General features: G+C 48.8%; 1 protein-coding gene across 4 annotated transcripts in view; it reads right to left on the bottom strand.

Moving 5' to 3' along the window:
- The window catches only part of TSHZ3 (teashirt zinc finger homeobox 3), a 69992-nt gene extending 60817 nt beyond the window's left edge, over positions 1-9175 (bottom strand). The window contains exons 1-2 of one of the 4 annotated variants that reach the window (XM_066194278.1): positions 8910-9175; positions 5753-6293 (exon numbers count right to left, since the gene is read on the bottom strand). In XM_066194278.1, coding sequence (XP_066050375.1) covers positions 5753-5792 — 40 coding nt within the window. In that variant the 5' untranslated portion in view covers positions 5793-6293; positions 8910-9175. Of the gene's footprint in view, positions 1-5752; positions 6294-6826; positions 7286-7638; positions 8623-8909 lie in introns of those variants that run through there. The other 3 variants (XM_066194282.1, XM_066194281.1, XM_066194280.1) reach the window with 3 other exon arrangements.
- Positions 9176-25324: the final 16149 nt, after the last annotated feature.

Here is a 25324-nt window from a genome sequence, read left to right as displayed (position 1 = left end):
TTAAATGCATGTATCGGGACACTTTATCAACCTAACATAAAATTGTCATCTTATCTTATTATATGACTATTTTATGCATGTGTCAAAGAATTTGAAAATGAATGCCTGTCTATTCACTCTAATTACAACTGCATATTATCTGTCTGGATGTACCAGTCCATATCATTGTTACCAAATACAATATATTGTATTCACCTTTCATTTTTAACTTAAGGCTGATAAACCACAATTTGGGCGTAACTAAATTGTAAAAAAATTACCAAACACACAGAGAAGGAAAAAAAAAAGGAATCAGACTAAAACACCTGAGGGAGACTGTTTAGTAAATGATGCTGAAGTATTTCACAGATAAGATAACACACGACTGCTCAGCAACTATGTTATTTTTGGTGTTGTATCATAACCATGCACACACATACACTCCTACTTGACAATGCAACACTTCAGGCATCTCAATACCTGATCCACTAGCAGCACCTTGAAAACAGGGCTGTGTTAAAAATCTGACAATCTGTATTTGGATTCTCTAGGAAACAGTCACGACGTTGGATTAAAATATGGATTACTACACCGTAAAGGCAGCAGTGCCAAGGTTTGCTCAGAAAGATAACACATAGGTTACTTTACGTCCTGGCAAACGATTTCTTTTCATTCACACTGTACCACCATATGTTTCTGCATAAGCGTGCACGTAGCACGCTTAAAAATGTACCCCACACTTCACCCTGAAGGTGATCTTTTCTATACAGTTTCCACTAATCCTGGAAGCAGGGCTGACAAAAAGGACCCACTCTAATCCTGCTAACTCACCCTAGCTTCACTGCATTTCCCATAACCCTGCAGCAGTCACAATTCATTCTAATCACTTTACAAAACAATCTTTAGTAAAAAGAGGAAAAATGCAGACTTGTAAGCCAATTTAAGAAATAACTGCTGATACATCAGTTATTGACTATTTCACTCCTGCTCATGATAGTGCTCAAGGCAAAACCGAGAACAAAATGACAACATCAACCGCACGCAATAAACTGTGGCCCAGGAGAGCACTGAAGCCCTAATTGACAGCTGTCAAGCTAATGGGAGAAATGGCAGCTGATTCTGGAAAATTCTGTTTTCCAGCCGGATATTCAGGGGAACCTATCAAGCCTTTTTATATTTATGCCCCTTTTTCTTCTTCTTTTTTTTTTTTTTTTTTTTTTTTTTTGCATTGTTCCTTCACACTTTGCCGGAAAAAAAAAAAAATAAAAAAAAAAAAGCAGAGGACAGCCATAACTAATCATTTTGTCAGCTTGCTGCTAGGAAGAATCTCTGCCCAACAGAGAAATATGTGGCAGGTTTGGAGGCAAATAACATACCAAGGGCTGACACTGCAAGTACCTTTATAGGTAGCCTACTTTATCGCTACATTTACTTTTGGGGTATGTATGTAGTTGCAAGCAATTGCCATAAATTAAAGGCGAGCGTTCGAGTTGCCGGAGTCAGAGCTGCCTGGAAATCTGGCGGCACAACCTGTGTGCCATCTTGCATCTGTTTGCTGCGCTGCACCCCCAGCCCCGCGCTGGAGGGGCCGAGGGCTGGCACCAGCACTCGAGTCCCTGGAAAGTGCAAGTGTTCTGCACCTCTGAGGCATCAATTCCGTGTTTTTCAGGGCTCACACTGGCCAGGTGCAGCTTTGCAATGTGAGCACGGGAGTTGGGAAGAGCCTAAAGCATGCAGCAATCTCCAGGATTTAAAACATGCTATGTAAAAACAAAAATACCACAGGCCCCCGGTTTGTTTGTTTGTTTGTTTTTGTTTTGTTTTGTTTTCCCAGAGCCTTGAAAACTCGGTGCAGTTGTCTGGGTTCTTACTGTTTTATTTAATATATAAATAAATAAGTAAACTAAATGTGATTCCAGCAAACCACTAGTTCCCAATCCCCCCTCAGAAGGTATGTACACAAAATATGCATTAAGTCGTTTCTGTCAGTAGGAAGTACATTTTCTTGATCTTTTAAATAGGTTTCTAAAAAAGCTGCAAGCGAAAGCTATAATTTAAGGATAGATAATTACTGTTTGCATGAATAAGACTGGCCTCTATTAATACAATATCTTAGCTTCCCCAGACAGTAGCCTCGAACTGGTAAATACCTTCTTCCTCCTGACTTACATGACAGAAGTCTTTGGAGCAGCTATTCTGACTATCTTCCTGCTTTAACAGGTGAGGAGTAAAATTGCAATTCGTGACTCTCCTTCCCAAATTTACCTACGATATTCAGCTCTGTCTCAAAGCAAACAAAGTGAAATTATCATTTTTACAGATTCTTGATTCTGAGAGACAGCTTTAGTCTTCCACAGTGTGGTGTTAACACTTGGGCTAGACATAAAGAATTTGTGCACCTGTCTGTTATGTCTGCGAGCTCTGTGCTGCTGAGAGTTCTTTGTTGTTGTTATTCTACTCCAGACCATTAAAAGGGTCCTAATTCCTATGACATGATTATCCAGGTACCAAAGCCCATTTGTCACCTGCAGCAGAAAATTGAGTTAATGCACAACTAAAGGCAACCAGGACTGTGTAATATCAACTTGATTACATCAAACTAGCTGCAAACCTAATTCTGCTGGATGACACTGCGTGGAGCTTGTCATCTCCAATCATTAAAGCTGTCAGGAATCCATCAGGTTTACAGCTAATTAGGTGAACACTAATGAAGCTGGCAAAACAACTTTTCTTTTTTTATGGCTGAGCGGACCTTTCAGTTTGGAGAAAAAAAATTCTCGAGTATTCTCAAGGTTGCTGGGGACTGGATTTCCTGAGTTACCAATCAGCAGACATCTTTAATTCTCCCCCCACCACCACCTTTTTTTCTCTCTCAGTACCAAGCAATCAATTTGTCATCACTCTCAGTATGCCACAAAAGCAGTCATGAACCTTATAACTTGCAGCTCTCAAGCCAAAAAGGGGGGGGGGGGGGGAAAGTAAGTTTCTTCTGTCTTAAAATAAAACGCCTCATACAGCTCACTTATTTATCTTCATGCACTTATCAACAGCATAAATGTTCTTGTTTTTTCACTCTTGTCAAATAAGTAGCCCTTCAGTCATTCTACATCCCCCATATCCATTAGGCAGAGGCATTTTGATAAAGTAAAGCCAAAGCTAGTGTATGGGAAAGAATGAAAGCACTCACTCTGCCAACTTCTGATTGACCATTAAGCTATTGATGAATGTGCCTGTCAGGAGAGAGACAATTAAATCAAATATGAAACAAAGTCGTTTTGACGGGTCATTTTGATAGAGCAAAACCATTCTTCCATCTCCTATTAGTCCTGCAGTCAAGTTTTTGTAATGAATATTTCTTAACTAACCTGTTATTTCTTAGCTGTTTTTTAAGGTGTTAAAAGGGAAAAAAGCCTTTGCTTTTGCTATTAGAAAAAGTAACATTTCCAATGTGACCAATAAAAGCAGCATCTCAGTGGGAAGCAATTATACACAATACTAAATGTTTAATGTGGCTATCAAAAAGCTAAAAGTTTAAAGAGATTACACTTCTGCTAAATATGAAAGACAGATCGCTCATCACGGATGATTCACTTGAGAAAGGAGGGAGAGACAGAGAGTGGTGGAGGGAGAGAGGGATACCTCAGAATGTGTGTTTAGTGCAGAAACATTTTCTTCCAGCCTGTGGAGAGAGAGCTCAGTTTCCAGCAAAGTCAAGTGTGTCAAACACATGGGAAAGCTAGATTTTGCAGAACTAAATTCGCATTACAAAACAGAATTTCCCAGGTATCAGGAAAAGTTCACCTCTGTCGTTTTTCTTGAAAATTGTTATTTGATGGCACAGGCCGGAAAAGCAAAATATTATCATGAAGTACTTGGCTACGATATTGTTTGCTAGATGGTATCACTGCCGTACTGAGAAACTTTCCAAACTTTCTAGCTGTTTGTGCGCGGGGGTAAGACTTCTGGGAAGTCCATCTCCCTATTTCAAAAGCACTGGCCGAACGCATGTGGATGTCGAAGAGGAGAAGAAAGGGAACGCGCGCACTGGTATTTACAATTTTGGTTGCTCCCCGAGCCCCTCGCTGTCGGCGAAACCCAAACCACCCCACTCGGAGGAGCTGTCAGGCAGTGTGGGAGCACTGAACGCCTGGGTTCCACCAAGCCCTTAGCCCAGGCTGCAGGACTACCTGCTCCCAGCTGTCCAAAGCACAACCACAGCCGCGCTGCCAGGGATGCTGCCGGCTCCTCTGGAAAACTCCCACCGCGGCCTGTCGGGGCGGCTGCCCCAGGGCTGTCCCCGAGCAGGGCTGTGCCGTGCCTGCCCCCGGGCCAGCCCGGCCCCGGCAGCCCCGGGCCAGCCCGGCCCCGGCAGCCCCGGCCCGCCCGCGGGGGCACCGCCGGCCAGGAGCCCCCCGAGCTGCGCTAACAGAGAGTTGACAGGCCACGTGTGACGTCACCGAGTCTGGCGTTACCATGGCAAGTGATTTATTGATGTTTATCGGGAATGAATAGATCAAAGGCTGCCAGATGACAGGCGATCAATCAGACATCAAATCAAGGATGGCAACAGGCCAAGGAAACCTTTTCCAGCCCACATATCCCCAACTAAGGATTACTGTAAAATTATGTGGGGCTTTTCTTTTACTGTTTTCTTTTCAGTTTGGCTTTTCCAAAAAATACTGCTTAAGTTTAACAGGAGTTGACATTTCTGGCAAAAGGAAAACAGGCCAAACAAACAAAAAACCTCACCAGCACAAAGCCTCGAAAAGTATTTCTAAAAAGGAAAAAAAAAAAAAAAAACCAACACGGTGGAAATTGTAAAGGCACTATCAGAAACATTCACCAGTCACTTGACAATACACAGACCCTTTTTCTTTTTTTTTTTTCTTTTTTTTTTTTTTTTTTTCTCTCCTTTGGTTTACTTTGCAGCTTCTCCTCTGGACTCATAAATAAGAAATCAATAGGATTAACAGAAGAGGCTACCAAAGAAAGTGACCAGCCAGGAGGGTGTCTGTCCGGCAGAGACATCTCCAGTGCAGTACAAGGGCAGAAGAGGAAAAAGGTAAAAGTTGGGCAAAGGAACCAGTTCTGGGCTTAGATCTTCAACTAACACTGCAGAGCCTCCAAATCACTTTGTCCGTGCCACTTCATTCACAGCGTGCCATGTATTTATACATACCCTCTCTCTTTTTTAATAGGAAAAAAAGAATCAAATAAAAAGAGTATTTTCCCTGGCTTTCACAAACCATTTGCCTGTGAGGGAAGGGGATGTAGAAGAACGAAGACTACGAGAGAGAGAAGCAAAGTAGGTGCCAAAGTACGGGCTGGAAATAACCAAAATTCTCCTCCTTGCTTCCCCCAGCCCCGGAGTGACACCGACCACAGGAGCCCGAGCAGCGTGTGCCCGTACACACCCGCCTGCCCCTCGCACAGGGTTACCCCCCAGAACCGAGCCGGGGCATGGCAGAGTTCGGAATAAATCAAAGTGGGCACCAAAAGTGGGGAACGGGCTTTCATGCGCTTCCCCACCCCAAAGAAAAAAAAAATAAATAAAATCCCCCCAAAACCCCCCGGCGCCGGCGCCGCGCCTCCAGCCCGGGAGCCGCTCGGCAGAGCCCTCGGCAGCGGCGGGCAGCGGGGCAGGAGCGGGGCGCGGAGCGGCGCCGGAGCCCGCCGGGAGCCGGTTATGAAAGAGACGGGGGGAAGCGAGAGGAGAAGCCAGCGGCCGCCGAGGGAAGGGAAGGCAGGGAAGGAAGGGAAGCGGCTTTCGTACCTGCTGCGCGCCTGGGCGCTTGCTGCTTCCTCCTCGGCATGCTGGGCTCCTGCGGGCGCCGGCGGGGGGGGGCAGCCGGGGCGCGGGGGTGGGAAGAGTTGCCTCAGCCCCAGAGATCCGGTGAGCTGCTCCAGCCTCGGCGCGAGGGCTGGGTCGGGGATATATTTTTTGTTGCTGTGCATACACGATGCCGAGTAGGAGGAGGAGGCGGCGGCGGCGGAGGAGGAGGAGGCGGCACAGAGGAGAGGACAGCCCTGCTGCTGCTGCTGCTGCTGCTGGCAGAAGAGGGGGGAAGTTTGACAAATCGCCCCGGAGGAAGGAGGAGGGGAAGCCCCCCGAAGAGGTGTGCGGGCGGGAGGGCTGGGGAGAGCCCGCAGTCCCCCCCACCCCGCCCTGCGCCCCCGGTGCCTGGCCGGGCTGGGAGATCACGGCATAAAGACAGGGGATCTCTTGGCCGGAGCCGGCGGAGCCTCAGCCTGCGCTCTCCACTCCCGGCTCGGCGCTGGAGCGGCGGCGGCGGCGGCGGCGGCAACAGGCGAAGCTTGAAGGGAAACGAGATGATCGCGGTGTCACTCAAACTGGTCCGCCGAGAGGGAGCGGGGCACCGCCGCCGCCCGCCCCGGGCCGCGCCTTCACTCAGCGCGCATCGCCCGCCGGACCGGGCACGGGGACGGGCAGGGCTCTGCCCCGCCGGCCGGGGCGACCCCCTCGCCGCGCCCCCTCCGCCACTCAACTTCGCCCGCCGCCGGCGCCGGTCTCCCGAGCCGCCCGCGGCGGCGGCGGAGGGCCGGCCGGGCAGGGACGGGCAGGGCAGCCCGCCGGGCTCCGCGCCGCTCGCTCCCCGCCGCAGCCCTTCCCTTTCCGCCCCCGCGCGCACCCGTTCCCCGCCGGAGCCCCCCGCAGCCATCGCCTCCCGCCACTCCGGGCCACGGGACCCCCCCTTCCCCGCCCCCCCCCCGGCGAGGAGGGCCCGGCTCGCCGCTCCATCCCGGCCGCCCCGCGCGGTGACAGCGGCGGCGGCAGCCCCGGCTCTCCGCCGCGCCCCGCGGCGCTGCCCGCCCCGGCCGCACTCACCGGCGCGCCGCCCGCCCGCCGACACATCCAGCCCGCCGGCTCCCACCTGGCTGGCGCCGCGGCCGCCGCGCTCCGCTCCGCGCCTGCGGGCGGGCGGTGTCGGGGCCGCCCCGGCCGGCGGCCGCTACCGGCGGCGCCCCCGCCAGCGGAGCCGCTGCTCCCGCCCCGCGGGGCCAGAGCGGCGGGGAGCGGGCAGCGCCCGCGCCCCACACACCCGGCTCTTCGGGAAGCAGCACTTTTCCCCCGTTTACCCTGTTTTGGGGGTTGATTTTTTTTTTTTTCCTCTCTCTCTCTCTCTCTCTCTCTCTCAGTTGGTTTTTTTGGGTTTTTTTTTTTAATTTTTTTTTTTTCTCTGTCCAAGTTCACTGCCGAGCCGCCGCGCTCAGTTCGGCGAGCGGCGGCGGATCGATGTGCTGCGGGTTTGATTGCGCATCCCTGGGCGGCGGGGCCGCGCGGCGGGCGCGGGGAGGGCCGGGGCGGCGGGCGGGGGGCGCGCGGGGCCCGGGCCGCTCCCGCCCCCGCCCCGCCCGCGCCGGGACCCCGCCAGCAGGGAAGGGAGACACGGCAACGACAACAACAACAGCCAAAAAAAAAAAAAAAAAAAAAAAAAAAAAAAAAAAAAGGAAAAAAAAAAACACCAAAGCAGTAGCTTTTTTTTTTTTTTTTTTTTTTTGCTTTTTTTTTTTTTTAAGTTCACGGGGAGGAATTGAAAAAAAAAAAAGCTGAGCTCACTTTTACGGTAAGATTAAAAAAAAAAAAAAAAACCACTCCACTCGCCCCCATTCTTCGAGATTTGGGATAATTCCAAATACCTGACTAAGTGCAGATGTTGTTGCGTCTTCACATCCTATAAAGCCGCCGTGCCGCTCTCGGGCTCTCGCTTCCCTTTCAAGTTGCAGGAAATTCAAACACTTTACATGACGGGTGGAGAAGGTTTGAGATAATTTTTTTTTTTTGGATTATTATTGTTATGAGTTGATTTTTTTTAAGCTGATCTTTAGGATGAAAAAAAAAAATCGCAGTCGCCTAAAGTCCCCGGGAAATTACTACTGTTGGGGGAAAACGAAACATTTCTTGCAAACAAGAAAATGGTGAGTTGTCAATTGCCGCTTCTGCTGCCAAACTCGCTCAGTTCCATCTCATTGATACTCGCTGGTTGCTCCTCACAGTTACAGTATCTGCTCGCAGAAGGAGCGATCAGATCTGCTTAAGAGACGACACCGAGACGTTTCCCCCCCCCTCCCCAAAAAGCCCCGTGTGTGCGAGTGTGTGAGCGTGGGTGAGCCGTGCGGCAGGACGGGGCCGGGCGGCGGGCAGCCCCGGCGGGGCGGGCGGGCGGGCTCGCCGCCGCGGCGGTGCGTGCCGCTAGATCCGCCCTAACATCTGTCCGTCTCACCATTGGCGCATCCATCAGTGTCACCCCGGCTGCACATTGCAACGACAACACATCAGACACTACACAGGCCGGGATTCGGTACAAATAACCAACATACTAAACAACTTAACCGGGGAGGAGGGGACCAGCCGCAGCATAAGTATTTACAAATGTTAGACAGCCTCGGGAAGCAGGGCTCGGCTGCGGTTAATAGCTCGTTCATGCTCTCTTCCTCCTCCCCCTTTAAGTAGGAAATAGAAAACCTAAATAATTCACGCCCCTCACCCCCCCCCCCGGAGGATGCTGGCGGCCGTGGGCAGGGACAGGGACAGGGGCCGGGGCGCACCCCGCGCTCAGCCCGGCTGCGCTCCCGGCTCGGCGGGGCGATGGCCGCGGCAGGACCGCGCCGAGCGCGGAGCCGGCGAGAGGCGAACCCCGGGCTGAGGTGCTGCCAGCCCAGCCGGCCCGCGCTGCGCAACATGGAGGATTCCTCCGAGCCCTGGAGAGAGAGAGAGACTGAAACAAACTTTGGGATGCTCGGCCGGGAGCTTCGGCAGCCGAGAGCCCCGGGAGCCCTGGCCGCCTCCGTTCCTGCTCGCCGCACGGAGTGCGGAGAAGGTCACTCTGCCACCAGGCGCTGGTAAAGCGCCCTGGGAAAGCGCCCTGAAAACGACAGCAAAATTAAAATGACACGGCGCGTGTAGTTACTGCAGTCCTGTGAAGGCTGTTCTGAAATGTGCGAGAGCCCTCTCCAAAGCCGGGGACGATCCCGATCCTCCTCAGCTGCTGGCTGCGGGGCTTCGCCAGGAACGAGCTGCAGCGACCAATCCCGAATTTTGGGGCGGTTGCAAGTTGCAAGAACTTTGTTCCTTCCACTTCCCTGTCTCTAAATCCGCTCATCTTTCACCGCCTTTGTGTCACCCTTAGCCCGCCCGAGGGATGGATGTCAGCCCCTGCCCGCTGCCGGGCTCGGCCCGGGTGCCCGGCGGGGTGCGAGCCCCTCGGCCCCGGCGCGGCCCCGCGGGCGCGCAGCCTCCTCCCGCGGGCGCGCCCGGCTGCACGCCTGCGTGGATTTGTGCGTGTGGGGTGGCACTGGTGTTTGAACGGATTCCCGGACAGAGCAGAGCCTGCGTGGACGATGCTGGCAGGTGGCACCGCAGCAGCTGGACGGTGTCAGCGGTACAAACAAACGCGCGGGACTGTCCCCGGCCCCGCGGCGTGGGGAGCTTTGTGTAAGCAGCGGCGCTCACCTGGCTCTGCTAAGGGCGGCCCACACGCGCCGGCGGCGGAGGGCGATGGGCTCGTTCCAGTGAGCCGAGCTGGGACTGGGAGGGAACGAAATAAGTGAAACTTTCCGTAAACACTCATTGGAGAAACTTTCTCAGCTCACTTAGGAATAATAATTCTCGTGTGTGTGAGAGAGAGGGAGGCGGCAGATATTCGTGCACACAGACGCGTGCACTGCCCTTACACATTCACAACTCTCACTGCCAAAACGCTCAGGAAGTTGTGGAATAATTTGGTTGTTAACTATATACATTCTTTTTTTTTTTAAGGAAGAAAAAGAAAATCTATTGAGCTATCTATCAGACGATTTACAGAGGGAAGTGCAGATGCCTTCATGCGCGTCGGCTTCTTTGGGGGTCACAGTCTATTCCAGAGAGCCAGAACGTATAATTTTATGAAGTGTAACGTTTCCAAACATAACGCATGAAATCGATGGCTGTACAGACTCCATGCACAAAGACTCAGCACACAAGGCTCAGCCCTAAGCTCGCTCTTCCCGGCGGTTTTAAAACAAGGTACCAATTATTTATAAGTCACACAATTAGATAACCATCACTCCTGAACTTTCCACCAGCTAAGACTGTTTTAGCTTTCCCAACTGGGCACTGCTTACTGCCCTTCTTTGGTGTGTATTTTCACTGTTCACACCATTCCTCTCCACTAAAACTCCACCAATTGCCCGAGACACCTCTTTCGTCCCCCAGCCCGAGTGGAAACAGCGGCTGAGCCGATAAAGGACCACTGGAATTAACTGCTGGTTATGGGAAGGGCCAGGGAGGATCAGTGAAGAAGTTTAGCAAACTTGCAACAGCTGCCTCCTAGAAGCCAGCGTGTTTTAGCCGAGCTTTAACCTTCTTCTCTCCCGAGCAGCGTGTTGATGTTTCGCCTCTTGCTGACTGCAAACAAGGCAGGGAGCGGCGTGCGCCGAGGTGCCCGTGTGGCCGCTCTCACTCGCTGTTCGCACCGGTTCAGCGCTCTCCGGGGGTCAGTCCCGGGGACCGAACGGCCCCGGCCTCGCTCCTCTCGCCCCGGCTCCGGCCCAGCTCTGACGGCGCCTCCCCTTCGAGCGGGGCGGAGGAGCCGACGGGGTCCTGCGGGTCCTCGCCGGCCCAGTGCCCCCCGACCCGCGGGAAGGGCCGGGCAGCAGCGAGCCGGGGCCTTCGGAGCCGCCGGCAGCCGGGCAGCGCTGCCCGCGGCCAGAGCCCCGGGGCCAGTGCCGGGCTGGGGCTCTCAGCGGGCCCGGGCAGCCCCCGCCGGCACGGGCGGCCCGCGGGAGCCCCACGGAGGCGCCGGCCGGCCCCGGGCGCGGAGGAGGCGGCGGCCCGCGGCCGGTACCGCCCGGCGGCCCCTGCCCGCGCTGCCCTCCGTGCCAGGGCACAGCCTGCCCCGCCGCCCCGCGCCTCGGCGGCACCCATCGAAATGCGGCAAGGACTTCGGGTTCTCCCGGCGAAGAACAAAGAAGCAGCAGCTTTCATTAAGGCTGGACCAGATGAATACGGATCTGACAAGTTTGTTTAAAAACCCCACTGCCCACGCCCGAAAACGATACTGCGCTTCTGTAAAATACAAAGTGTTGTCAATAACCATTATAGCAGCGATAATGATCCGAGAAGAGAACAAAGACATTTTGTAATATCTACATAACTTTATTAGAGCAAAATTATTTTAAAATGCCTGTGAATTCCCAAACCTCCTGAATACAAATGAATAAAAGTTTTTCTTCGGGCTAAAATCTTTGCTTGAATGTAAATTGTTTGGGTAAGTGAATTTACACAGCAGCAAAGTTTGTTTGTCTTAGTCCAGTAGCTTTGCTTTAACGAACCAGATGTTTTGTCTGTAAATTGTCCAGAGGACTTTTACAGTTCTGACATGTAATAAGCCCCAGAAAATCACAACTGGAATAGCTGTGTCCCTGCGATTAGGACCAGGCATTTCGGGAAGAGCACGGGGAAAATAGGAAAGCGTAAGCAGGCTCAGCGTCCTCATATTTGGAAACCTCATTTTAAACTGTAAGTAATCTCGTCCGAATCGATTCGCTTCTGCCTGGAGTTGACAGCAATTCCCCACCCAACCCCAGACATCAGAAATACATCCCCCCAGGAAAAACCCCAAGGACAGTGTGGAGCGGTGGGGGCGGTAGACTCCGGCCGGGGAAGCCTCAGGGCTCGCTGAGCGGACCGGCCCGCCCCGGGCTCCGCCGCTGCCGCCCCGGAGCGAGCCCCGCAGCCGGGGGTGCCCGGCGGGCGGTGGCGGCGCCCGGCCCCGCGGCGGGCGCTCCATCCGTGCCCCGGCAGCGCCGGAGGCAGCGCCGGCTCCTCTCCCGCGGGGCCCCCGGCGCTTGGAGAGCACCGCCCGCCCCCCGCCCCTCCGGGGCCAACAGGTTCCCGCTTACACTCGGGCACCGGGAGCGCGGTGACGCCGCTGCCGCTGCCCGGGGAGCCGGGCCCCGCCGCGTCCCCGCGGCCAGTGCCGGGGGCTCTGCCTTCCCTCTCGGACGGAGAAGGGCTGAGGCCACCGAGCTGTCCCGGCTCCCGCTCGCCGCAGCCGGATCTCCCCCGGGCTGAGCCCCGCTCGGCCCGGACAGCGCCCGCCCCGGCACTCGCCGCTCTCCCGGGGGCTGCGCCCTTTGGAGATGATGCTGATTTAAAATAAGATCTATCGGCGCGATTCAGTCCCGCTCGGCCATCACTTTTCCCCCTCCCTTGAAAGGACTTGGGGTCCCTGAAGAAACAACCGGCCGCTGCTTTGAAGGAAATGAGCGATACCATTTCAAAGCTACTGTAGTTTAATGCATTCGCTGGGGCAGTAGGAAAACCTTTTAAGAAAAATAGTTACAGATCCTGGAACTCGACCACATGTGACAACCGAGGCTGTTGGCTCAGTAGAGGGTCTTTAGCTAATTTTACCTACACAAAGTTTTACTGGCTGCAGGCTTTGGGAACGCCTTTGTGGAGCCTGGCACTGATCCTCAGGGCTGGCTAATTTGACAGGCATTCGGAGGACCCCGGAGAAGTGGAAGGGATTCCCCGCTTATTTCTCGCATCACCTGAAAGTTCCCATTGCACAGATGACACAGGTGCTCCTCTGGTGACCGCCTGTGACTCAACGCAGTGAAGATTTTGTTCTGCTCAGATACTCTAAAAAAAAAAAAAATAGCTTGAAGGGGGAAGTGGGCAAAACTTAAGTTCGAGCAAAATCCTTCTCCTTTTTTCCACAGAAACTTCCTTCCCAGGCGGGGGTTTTAGTGTTTGCACACAGCGCTTGCACACAGAAGTTTATCCGCACGAAGCTTGCCATCTGCCAGCGGCTCACCTTGACCCGGCGGCGAGCCCGCCCCGGGCCCCACTGACCGCCAGGGGAAGGGGGACGCTGCAGCCGCCCCCGCGCGTCCCCACAGCGCGGGCGGAGCTCGGTACCGCGGGGGGACGCGCAGCGGGCCGGGCACAGCGCGGGCGGAGCTCGGTACCGCGGGGGGACGCGCAGCGGGCCGGGCACAGCGCGGGCGGAGCTCGGTACCGCGGGGGGACGCGCAGCGGGCCGGGCACAGCGCGGGCGGAGCTCGGTACCGCGGGGGGACGCGCAGCGGGCCGGGCACAGCGCGGGCGGAGCTCGGTACCGCGGGGGGACGCGCAGCGGGCCGGGCACAGCGCGGTACCGGCGGCGGGGCCGCAGCCCGGACCGTCTCCTCCTCTTCCTCCTCCTCCGCCGCGCCCTGACCCCGCAGCGGGGCCGTGCGGGCCGCCGGGACATGGACACAAGAACAGCCCCAGCGAGGCCGTCGGGCCGTAAATCCCCAAGCCCCGCTGCCCGGCGGCTGCTCGGGGGGGGCCGCGCTGAATTCGCGGACGGCGCGGGGGCCGAACAAGGTGCGCGGCATCCCCCCGCACTCTCAGCCCTTCGCCGAGAAGAATCCACTGTGATCACTGCGATCCGCTGTGCGGGAGCACCGAGCAGGCCCCGAGCCCCCCGCTGGTGTCCCGCGGCCCGGGGCGGTCCCGGACACTTGTCCCCTCCCCGGTGGCCCTTGGCGAGCGGCAGCAGGGACACCGCGGGGCCGCAGAGCTTTGCTCCCCAGCTGGGCACCGGGATCTGCACCGCCCGGGTCAGGTGAAACGTGGAAACTGAGAAAATCTGACACCACCATTGATTCCCTCTCTTTGTTCTCCTCTGTGCACAATGGAGAGAAAGGAGTGTGACTTTAAAATTGCAATTAACCAGCTTTCTGTCACTGGGTATTTGTTCCTATCAAATCCTTCTTCTTCGAAATAAAGCACTTCTAATTGTAAAAGAAAACAGGCGATTTAAAATACCTTATCGGAGTTGCTTAAATTATGACTGGATGTGCCTAAACAGTCATCCCTGTTTTCCACTGATTTTGGTCAGGTCCAGAAAGAATGACATTTTTTTTCCTAATGTTTTAAAAGTATTAACTTCCTCTCAAACACTCTTTAACCTTTAATGTTTTGTAACTTGATGAAAAGGTCACTTTGTTCGGAGTGGATGCATCTGCTCCATAATTGTTCTAATATCAGGCAGAGTTCCATCCTAACACTACATTCTTTTATGAGGTTTTCTTTTTCCTTAATATACTATTGTTAAGGTTACCGTGAGTAATTGTTCCAAAGGCAAAGAGCTCCAGACCAAAGGATGCTCACACTTTATTTAATTTCACCAGCTTCAGATGTTTAGAGCTGTATTCAGCAGATGACATTAGCTGAGCTCTGAGAAGAATAACCTGAACCGTTTCACCTCTTCCCACTTGTGGGAGCCTGAGGTAGAACAGGAACAGAATAAATATCTGGATTTATAGACTGAGCCACATGAGAGAACAAAATACTGGTTAATACTACTTTGGACAGGCAGCAAGTTTGATTCAAACATCTCAAAGTACTTTACAAAGGGCTGTGACAGAAAGCTGAGACACAGATGGGGTAAGACCTAAGAGCAGAGTGGAGATCCAGAAACCACTGGACGTCAGAGTCTCGAGACTCAGCCTCGAAAATGGATAGGGTGGTAGAAACACTGCTCATCTAATTACGTTTCAGACTCCTTGCTGGGAAGGAAACAGAAGCTTTTCAGCATGTGTAAATCAATATTTATCATTAGGGGCAATCATATTTTGAATCTGCAGATTTAGCCAGTTTTGATATCGAGGATCTCTGCTTATTCCTGTGTAACGGATTAGAAGATGAATGTGCTTATTGGCACCCATGGGCTGAGAATGCCCCTCTGAGGGGCAGCGTGTGGCCCCAGCTCTGTGGCCAAACCTCACTCACTCTCAGCACTGTACCTGCTTTGCAAGAGCAGTGGGGATACCTGGCTGGATAGCTGAGACTGGAGCCAGAACCTTAAAATGATGCAATTAAACCCTCTAAAATACAACCGGGTTTTCTAATTCTTCCACAATTCAAACACCCAGAGAATATGTTTAATTAAAACTTGCTATACTTTTTTTTTTTTTAAGATTTTCTAAAACAAAAAAAAAAAATCAAAGAAATGGGCTAATTATATTGCTTAGTATTCTAATATGCACTTTTTTTTTTTTTTTTTTTTTAATAACACACTTTTCTAGCCAGGCCAGTCCCTTGAGGACCAGTTCCTCATTTATAAGGAGGTCCCCAATGGGAGTTAAAAAGAGGCTATTTTATAAGAAGAAAATATATTCTGAAAGAGGAGCCATACAAAGATAACCCCGCATCACATATATCAGTATGGAGGCTGGAATATGCATTCCAATGATGCAAATCTTCCCTTACAATAATTTGCTCGTTAGTGTTAACGAAAGCCCAGATACTGATGGCTCTGTATTTGTTCTTCTATTTTTCATCACACTAATGCTTTTAACTAAAATTATTTTTTAAAAAATTTGCTTTATTTAATGAATTTAAAGGTCAATCCTCTTCCTTTCCATATGCAAATCCTATTAATAGTAAAGGTTTGATATTAATGGGAGTTAATAGAGTAGATACCCCCTTCACACAAGAAACCCCACAAGAGAACAAAATAACATTAAGATAATTTCAGTAAATTTGTTTCCTTTCTTCTCCCCTTTGAGTAACCAAATATCAGGGCAACAGTAGTTTGGAAACAGGAGTGAGAGCCAGAGGAGGGATGAGATTGCAAGGGCACGCAAGGCCTCCCCAGCTTCCAAAGACAGGGCTACAGGGATGGACCCAGCCACCCGCAGCTGCAGCCCACCATCACCACCTCCTCCTCCTCCTCAGCAGCCTCTCACACCCACAGGAGCCAGGCAGGACACAAAGAACACCAAGGAAACCCTTCCTCATCCTCCCAAAGAGGGAACAGGCAACTTCTGCTCCCTTCCGAGGCCAACAGCCTTCACCTATGAGACCACAGAGGCTGCTCAGAGAAAAGCAGGAGCTGCTGGAGTTGATGAGGGTAGTAAGTGAAGTTACTACCTCTGTCACCCTGTTTAGCCAGGTTTGGAGTTTAACTGTCTGGTTGCTGCTTCTCTATCTGCAGTTAGTATTGCAAGTTTAATAGTGAGGTTTAATAATATCGCTTTTTTTTTTAACTACAGCTGTTACTGTTTAAAATAACAGCACTGATGTGCCTAAGGAGGCGGAGTTGGGAAAAGAGGAATAAACTCATTGCTTTTATCTGCAGTCCCCGTAGGAAGATGCTCCCAGTGCTAATGAGTGAGGAGCAACCCTGTCTAGACTAACTTTTGCAATAAAACTATCTGCGCTCTTTTTCAAGCTGATGAGTGCAGATACCAAACAGCAAAGCATCATTAGTCCAGAGCAGCTTCTTCCTCGTTAAGAAATAAAGAATACCTGGTGCAGCCCCTGGCCAGCCCAAGCGGGGTTCCTGTAGATCAGCCTCTGTCTAATTAGGGCAGGCTGAAGTAATGTGATTGAAAGATGTGGAGAAAGGGATAAGTCATGGACCACAGAGTGGTGGTAATTTATCTCTTCTCAAAGGGCATTAACCACTCCCTCTGAACACTAGGGAACCTTGCAAGGAAGCTCATCCTCACTGCAGCCTCCTTCCCAGTTGTGACTCCTGAGCTGGAAAAGTTTTCCCATTACCTTTTCTCAGTCTGCACCCAGTGACACTTGTGTGCTACAGTCCTCAACAATAAATTTCCCCTCCCAAAACTCATAAGGCCTCATAAGTTGTTTTAGGGAAAACAATTTTCATTTCTTTAAATGGAATTTATTTTTCCCACTGCTTATACCAAAGGTATTATATCTTTTCTTAATCCCTGAACCTGGAAGTTTGTTTTATGCTTTGAAAAAGGTTGTGTGTAAGAACTATAAACAGTGCCTGGGAGCTGTGGACAGAGCCCTGCAAGGCTTTTGGTCCATCCAACCTCTGATGGGGTCAACAAGGATGACAGTCCCGTGGCCCCAAACCGCACAAAGCTGCTGCTTCCATGGCTGGATAGATTGAACAAATAATTTTTGCTCCTCTTGGCTCTTGGGATGTTGGAAAGTCGCAGTGAAAGAGGGACTGTGGGCCGTGCCAGCCCTTGTGACACAAACACAGCCTCCACCTCTCAGAGATGGTGTTTCTGGCTCTTTGCAGACCAAAGCAGAGGGCACCATGTCAAACCAGGGCTTACACCGAGGTCACCTTTGTTTTCAGGGACTTGATGTGGCCATAGATTTGCCAGGGGAAGGGCTGGAGGATAGGAAGCGCTCTGAGACAAAAGGCTTCATGTTTCTGAGGAAGCCAGGGCTCCATTCACAGGCCTGAGGGTTGGATTTTAGCTGAGACACACTCACAGCTTCCCTTGGCTCCTTGGCAAATAGGAGAGCACAGATTTGGGTCTCGTGTTCGAAGTGTATGACAAAATAAGACTTACACTGCTTATGTTTTGGGGACGTGAATTCTGATTGCTACAAACATTCTGTTCCCAGCCAAAATCAAAATTCTGTAATTGTCCAGGTAAGTCACAGGCTGGAAGAGTTTGCAGTTTTACAAAACATTAGGTATGAATTACTTCTACAAACAGGAGCCTGGACTCAACAGAGCAACACAGTTGTCTGTTACAGCAAATCTGGCGTTCCCAGATTCAAATCTGCTACAGGCATTCTGGATTTTAATTAATATATTGTTTCATATGTATGAGTATTTCATGGTGGGCTTTTTTTTTGTTGTTTGTTTTCACACACTGCATTTTTAGCTCAAACAAAGTGTGTTGTCTGCATTGTTCTCAAAGCAATTGAATAAATATCACCGAGTCTATAGATCTGGCCTCCTTTCCAGTGAGCAGCGCAGCAGTCATGCTTCACAGGAAAGGGATAACATCCTCCAGTGCAGCTGATAAGAGCAACAATTTACAAAGCAGGAGATCCGTTATGCAGTGAAAGCTTTATTACCATGACTTGATGTTACATCTACAACACATAAGGGTTAATCATTGCAGCAGTTTGCAGCTGGTTTGTGCTCCCAGGGGAGCCATAGCAATAGACTCCTGCCTGTAAGACAAGGTCAGCCTCCTCTCCTGGGGTCAGCAGGCCACGGGAGAACACAGCCCCGAAACTTCTGCTCCGGGCAGACACAGGTGCCAAACCCATTTTGTGGTCTGCTGTAGAGCACTCCTTGTGGTTTTTGTTCTCCTCAGTACAAGCACAAACCCAGCTCAGTGGTGCGTAATTGGAGGGCAGCTCTCGGAGCCAGCCATCGGCCAGAGATCCCTGTGGCAGCCCTGGGTTCAGGAGTTTGCTGGGTACGTGTTACATTTCACGGGAGGCTTACTCCTAGTGGACTGAGAAAATAGAGCAGTCAGTGCTGAGTTTAAGGGCCAAATCCTGCAGAATTCCTTCAGTCTCATCCCGTGAAACGCTCACACGGGTAAAGTGGGCAGAATTGGGCTGTAACATTCCATTAATATTTATCTTCTACTGCTACGAGACTCAACAATAATCAAATAAGAAAAAGTTTAATCCTCAAATGCAGCTTTAATCTTCAAATTGGTTAGCTTATCAGAGGGGTAATATTTATTTTCAAAGACAGGCTGCTCGGAATGATCAGCTGAAACAGAAACCTATAAGTGAAAGGATGTAAGTTTATTGGGCAGTGTTGTCTATATTTATAGTTCCTGCTAAACCCATATTTCTGTTTTTATATGCATGTGTCAAAAATTAATATATGGCAAACTTCACCAACAGTTTTAAGAGATCCTAAAATATAATAAAATCAATAAATGATGTTCTGGCATAAATGTTTCTGTAGCTGAGGGTGGTCAGGTTCAAAGGGCAGCATCTGACCATTTCTCTTTCCCACCCTGCTGTGGAGTAAGACCCTCCCCTCAACTTCAAATCACTGGGGAGAGGGTAATTTAAGCTATACTTGATGTACCCTATACATCACTGTCTTCAGGACCAGGTTTAAAATTAAACTCTGATGTACAAAGTTAAACAAAAATGAGATAAAAATTGGCAGGGGTTGAAGAGGGTCAAAGTAGTCAAAACACAAGGTAGACTATTGCTTCTTTTGATTTATGTTATTCTGTGCACTAAAAAAATAAAATTACAGCTCTTGTGGAGGCTTTTTTCATTGAGAATAACACATTTCTAATTTGTTTTCTATAGACTTACAGGCATTTGCTCTGGGAGTTGGAAGCATTCATTTATTTATTTATTTTGGCAGGGGCAGAGTGTCCCCAACTGTTGGCAGAATATTCAAATTATCATTAGATGGAACCTTTGTCAATCAACAGCAAGTGAGGGAGAAGAGAATTCCACCTTCCATTAGTGCTCATCTTACAATGCACACATCTTGTATTTGTCCAGAGTTTTGGTTTCAGGCACCTTTTCTAAGCTACAGTTATGTGTGGTAGCAGAAAGAAGGAGTTCAGTGAATGCTTCCTTTTGCATGTGTTACATGCACATAATGCAGTTACCTTCTAAAATTTCAGTACAGGAAAGATGCCAAACAGCAGATTCTTTTGAAACCAATTCAAGAAAATCCTTGAAGGAAGTAAATTTTTTATGATGTAGTCAACTTTTTCCACATATTGCCATTTACATGGTTAGTGTGGGCACTGCAGGCAAAATCATTTGGAATTGTGATCGTTATTTTCTATAATATGATAATGAAATCAACTACTATCCACTAGAATCAAACGAATTTCTCTCTGTTGCTCCAGTGGGAGGAGTAAAAGGGTTCTACTGGCTAAACTGCCTGGCTAATGGGAAAATCAAAGTAAAATCAGGTTTTTGGACTGCTGGCAAATAAAAAAGGCTTATTTTGAACAGAATGGTGGAGACATACAGATCTTGAAAATTTTTAAAATTCTGATCAAGCAAGCTTTTTTCAAAGGTTTTTCATTTTCATCCATGAAAGTCTCATTGACTTCATATGCATTACAGCTAGCTATATAGTGTGAGCATGTTCTTAGGCTGCATGAGACAGCAAAAGCCTCAAAACTCTGGAAATGTCTGAACTTGATTACAAATCAGACAGGAGAGAAACTCGTGCTGTTCAGACAACTAAAAAACAAATAAAAATTCGAACTGTTTCACTAATACTGACAATGATAATTCTTTTTCCTTAATCTAGTGAGGATCTGACATACTACTCAGAATTTAGTCATTCCGCAGAATTCTTAGTGGTACATTGTGCACAATGCACTTTGTATGTGTATGCAGGATTGACCTGCATATATGCCATTAGTATACATAATTTGGCAAGCATTTATGGACTAATTGAATAAATGCAATCCCTCACAGACACCTGACTGGAAAGCTGAAGTGCAGCAGCATACAAACAGCAGGTTGTTTTAACAGATACAGCCAGCAAAGCAAAGTTCAAATGTTAGAATCAAATAATGTACAAATATACTATTTGTGATCTATTGTACCAAGCCCTCTGGATCTAAGAGCTGAGCAATGTTTTTTTGTACCACTAATTAAGACTTTTTAAACCAAAAATCTAGTTAAAAAAAAAATTAACCTTTTGGGATCACATAGAAACCTAGTCATGCATTCTGTAACTATAGCAGATCACACGTAGCAAAGAGCAGAGCAGAGAGCTTGTTGGTTAGAAAATTATAATCCAAAATTTTCCTACATCCATTACATTTTGGGAATCAGGAGAACTATGAATTAAGGAGATGATCACAAAGGTCACAGGGAATTGCTGCGGTATTCACAAAATGTGTAAATGCTGTGAAAGATGTAGGATCTTACAACCAAGGCTCAGAACGAACACAGGAGCCACTCTGAGGCTGGGAGCTGAGCAGAAATTAGGTAAAGAGCATAAAGATATGAGAAATCCAGAAAGAAAGAGACTGTTAGAAGCACCTGGAACACATTAAAATCACGTGCTTAGCACGAGAGATATGTCCTCCTGACGCAGCCATGCAGCAATCAGGCTCCTGTTCCCTGGGAGAGGGACATGGCACACAAAATGAACGGATGGATCCCTTCTTGCACCCAGCATTTGACTGGGGATAACTGATCAGTTTATGGATGTTGCACTGAGCACATCACTCTACACAGTCCTCCAGGATCAGCTCTGTCAGGGGTGTCTGAGGGTGCCTGCTCAGGAAGGGCCTGATTCAGAGCTCACCAAACTCAGATTTCCACTGGCTGGGTTCTTCTGGATGAGGCCTTTTCCATCCCAGTGCAGCTGTGACATGCAGCTTTCCACAGTGCCTTGTTCTGCCCATTTTTAGTGCATTGCATTCTTCTAGAGCAAAATCTACCCACTGACACGTACAGATCCTCTGTCCTGCTTATTAAGGACATTTCTTCACTCCCTGTGTTTACCAAGGAAAGCAATCATGCCTTAACTTCCCTCTGTGTGTGCTCAGATTTGCATTATTTTACTCGGGCACTTGCAAAGGTACCGGGCTCCAAGCGGCGATAAAGAACAGAGTCTATAATTTAATAACCCTCCTCTGACTAATTAGCATTCACTCAATGAATGAAGGGTTTTCAGAGGTCCAGTCAAAGGCCTAAGCACCGTTTAAGTCCAGCTTATTCCTCAAGGCACCTCTGAACTGAATTGGGCCCCATTTTATTAAATTACAATAGGAAGACTGGCATGTCAAGTGTACTGATGCTGGGAGCCCCAACCTCGCAGGACCTCACAGGGATAAGTAATCATCACTTATGCTAATAGCACATTTGACTTCGTGGGATGACACACGAGGATGGACTACTCACTTGACTAAGATTAGTAAGAACAGGCATGTTACACAGGACAAATGACTTCTAAATATCCAGCTGCAGCAAAGTGCTGACTCCCATCAGCGAGTGTTGTGAGGGTGAGTGAAGGGCAGGATATGATCTCTAGAAACCTCCTTGAATGCTATTACTGAATTGGTGACAGTTTTGCAGATTTCTAACCTATAATAAGCCTCAGCTTTGCCTCCTCAGTGACATGCTTCTCTCCACTGCTTTCCTGCTCTGCCTTCCTTTTCTTCTGCCATACACAACAATCCTTTAAAACGATTTTTTTTTTAATGTTGGAAAATTAATTTTGCAGGTTTGAAAGGTATCTAAGTTACAGCCACAAACCCCAAGCTCTGCTATTTACCTGAGCAGATTACTTGGTAGCATCTCTCCACTGCCCTGCCAAGGTTCCTCCCCTCTGCTCTGCTGGGATCAGTGCAGTCTCTATGCTCATTTAGTCTTTGGCTTCTCCCTTCCAAGCTGACAATAGGGGCATCATACGGGGTATACCATTCCAGTGATTTTGTCTGATAAAATGCCCAGCTCTTAGGCCTCTGTTTAACACAATTTTGTTCCATACAGGTCACAGAAACAATCAGATTTTGGCCCTCATGATCTATAATGCCTCTGAGCCAGCACTCCAGGAAGGGAAAAATCCTCATGTCTAACCTGACTCGGTTTCATTTAATTGCTTTTGATTTCATCATGGTCCAAGTTCTTTTTCCCCTATTTTGTTTCCACTAATTTAAAAAGTATTTTGTTGCTCTCCCTGCTTTTTCTATCCTGACCAGAGTTTTTAAAATTCTTTTTTCTTTTTTAAAATCACTGATTCAAGAAGCTTATTCTTAGAGTAATGTAGTAGTGACCACGGATGGCTGGCTTCTAGGGATTTTATGAAGCCAAGGTTAATTTGTTCCTGAGACCTGGAAAAACCATGAACAACGAAACATATTTCTGGTACATGCATAATAACTGGTATAAATATTGTATCCAGCACCAAAATCCCAAACATACAACCTTGCTTACCAAGGGACCCTTAAATCTAGTTTTGTTTCACTGTACTGTAGAGCTCTGTATAAAAGCCACAAAGACCATAAGTATTATGTCATTAGTAGTATTCTTAAGTGGGTATTTTCCTGTTTCTTGGGGGCTTGCAGCTCAGCTGTAATGATTGTTCCATGTGTGTGCATGTGCCTGGGTGTTTTGCCAATCACATCAGTGAAACCGAAATGCCCTAATTTCTACAACTTTGCTTTCATTGCACTGTAAAGCACTAAAAGCAGAAACAGTTTCCTGAAGAACTCCTCCATAGCAGGCCCTTGAACAAGATGACTGTTTCTAATAAGCAACAGCTGTCGTTGTGGTTTTACTAGTCAAATGATTCATGTCTTTTGCTCAGAAATGATAAGTGGAACAAATGTTTACTTAGATATGTAACACAGGAACAATTGAAAAATAGTAGACTGTCAAATAGAAATATTTTCCTGTTATCTGATCCTTGACAATTAATCTGAACTGGTATTTAGTCAGAAGGCAGTGCTGCAGTGGTACAGTTGGAATGGCGAGTTCAGCTCACGGAGCTGTGCACACCGAGCTCAGCAGGGTGGTGCCAAGCAGCAGCTCGGCAGATTGAGGGGGGCACAAGCAGCCCTGTACACACTGCTACACCCCCAGCCCCCTTTCCTGGCAGGCTCCCCTCCTGTGTTTCGTCATCTTTGAAAGGGAGATGGTGAATTTACCGTTTCCTCCCCTTTCTGCTGTCTTCAGGGAACTCCAAACTGCTGCTCTGCTGCTTTGGTCGTGAGTGAATATCCTCGGTTGGCTACAGCTTTCCTGGGATCTTGGGAAGGTCTTCTGGGAGCAGCAGAGGGAAGGTATCCTAATGCAGGAGATTCCAGGCTCAGTTCAAGGACAAAGAGATTGCATTACCCTTCAGATGTTGGGAAGGAGAGTCGAACAGAGCCTTGATGTATCTCTGCTGAGCCTGGAAGCTGCTGCAGTCAGAGAGATTTGACACCCCTGTGGCACTGCAGGGCTCAAGGTAAATTTTTTTTAAAAAAATGCTAGAGGAAGCAGTGGCAAACTAACTCTTATGAGCCTAAGAAGGCAGCATCAAAAAATGGTGTCAGCTGCCTTTGAAGGGAGGTCTGGGAGACAAAGAAGGATGGAGAAGGCCAAGGGAGCCTTGGGATGCTGAGTGTGCAAATGAAACCAGTGTACATCTATAACTTACTTGAACTTATATGGGTGCTTGCCAGTATGTTAGGGTTTAAATCCACCTTTATTTGCATAGTTTCTGGACTGTGTTGCTTTTTCAGAACTCTCTCTTCACTATCACTCTGTGACACTGCTCTGCGTTGCACAGAAAGGCTGTCAGAGCTTCACTTTCCCATCTGTAAAAAGGGGGCAATATTTCCTTTCTCCCAGCCTTTATTCAGCTTACAAGGCTCCTGGGACCAGAATTCTTTTATTTTTGTGTTTCTGTATTGTCTCGTTCAACAAGACCCTGATCTCGGTTGAAGTCTGTAAGCATCACAGAAATATAAATAGATAATAATAAAGAGATGATTTTGACACAAGAATGGAATTTTATGTTCTGGAGAGTGAAATAAAATATGTGCTAAAGTCTACTAAAGTGTAACCACGAGATCAAATGATAAAATTCTTCTGGCAACAAAGAGTTGACACAAATTTGTGAGATTAAACTGAACCAACTCAACGGAGGCTTGTTCCGGTGGTTTATTCATCTAAAGTATATGAAAAAAGTAAGTGAGATGATCAAATTACCCTCACAGCATGGATTTTGACATGGATGTAGACTAACTGAGTCACCGGAGGACTGAGCAGGTGCGTGGTTCTAATTATACCCTCAGCCTTGTGAGGAAGGAGCAAACTTCCCGGTTGCTTCCCTGGTGGAGATAAGGTGTTATCAGCCATCAGCAAATGAGAGGGGAGAACAAGGACAAGGCACCTGAGGGGAGAAAGAGGAGGAAAGGAGGAGGCGAAGGGAGCAGATTCATAATGCGACTCATCTTTGAGAAATGCACACACACGCCGACTCTGAGCCATTTGGATGCCACTTTCACACTCATTTCTGGTGTCTCCGAGTAACCCCTCCTTATGGCGAGGCACACAAAATTCCTTCTGAACGTTTTCTCTTTTATGGGCTCCGAGTGAGATATCTGGCTAAATATAATGATTTATTTGTTTATTAATTAATCAACAGGCACGCTAGGAGTTACAATCCAAACTGTCCCCACACACAGGTTTTTATCACCATGTACCGTGCCCCTAGGGAAATACACATCTCTTTTTCAGGAGTATAAATGGACATTTCTATAAATTGCAACTACTTGGGTGCATGTAATATGCAATATTATTCATCTTTGTATTCCAGGTGAATCCAGACTAGACTACCAGCCTCTAGGGGAGTCTGCTTCATATAATTATCAGTATTCAAAGAATGATTGTACATGTTGTAGCTTAACAGCAGGTGAATGGTCCTTATCTGAATATTAAATAAAGTGCAACTGGATTTCTGGGTTATCTCTGGCTAAATGTTTGCAAAGTCATTAGTGAAAGCATGCAGCTATAATCCCCACCACTCTTCTTACAAAGGATTTCCACTTTTGTTTTTAATTCCTTTACGGGGTGAATTGTTCATCTCCCCTTCCTATACGCACA

Source organism: Chamaea fasciata, unplaced genomic scaffold (assembly GCF_029207755.1).
Source record: "Chamaea fasciata isolate MVZ Bird 193981 ecotype frontalis unplaced genomic scaffold, bChaFas1.0.hap1 SCAF_12, whole genome shotgun sequence".
Classification (NCBI taxonomy): domain Eukaryota; kingdom Metazoa; phylum Chordata; class Aves; order Passeriformes; family Sylviidae; genus Chamaea; species Chamaea fasciata.
This window is presented reverse-complemented; position numbering and strand designations above follow the sequence as displayed.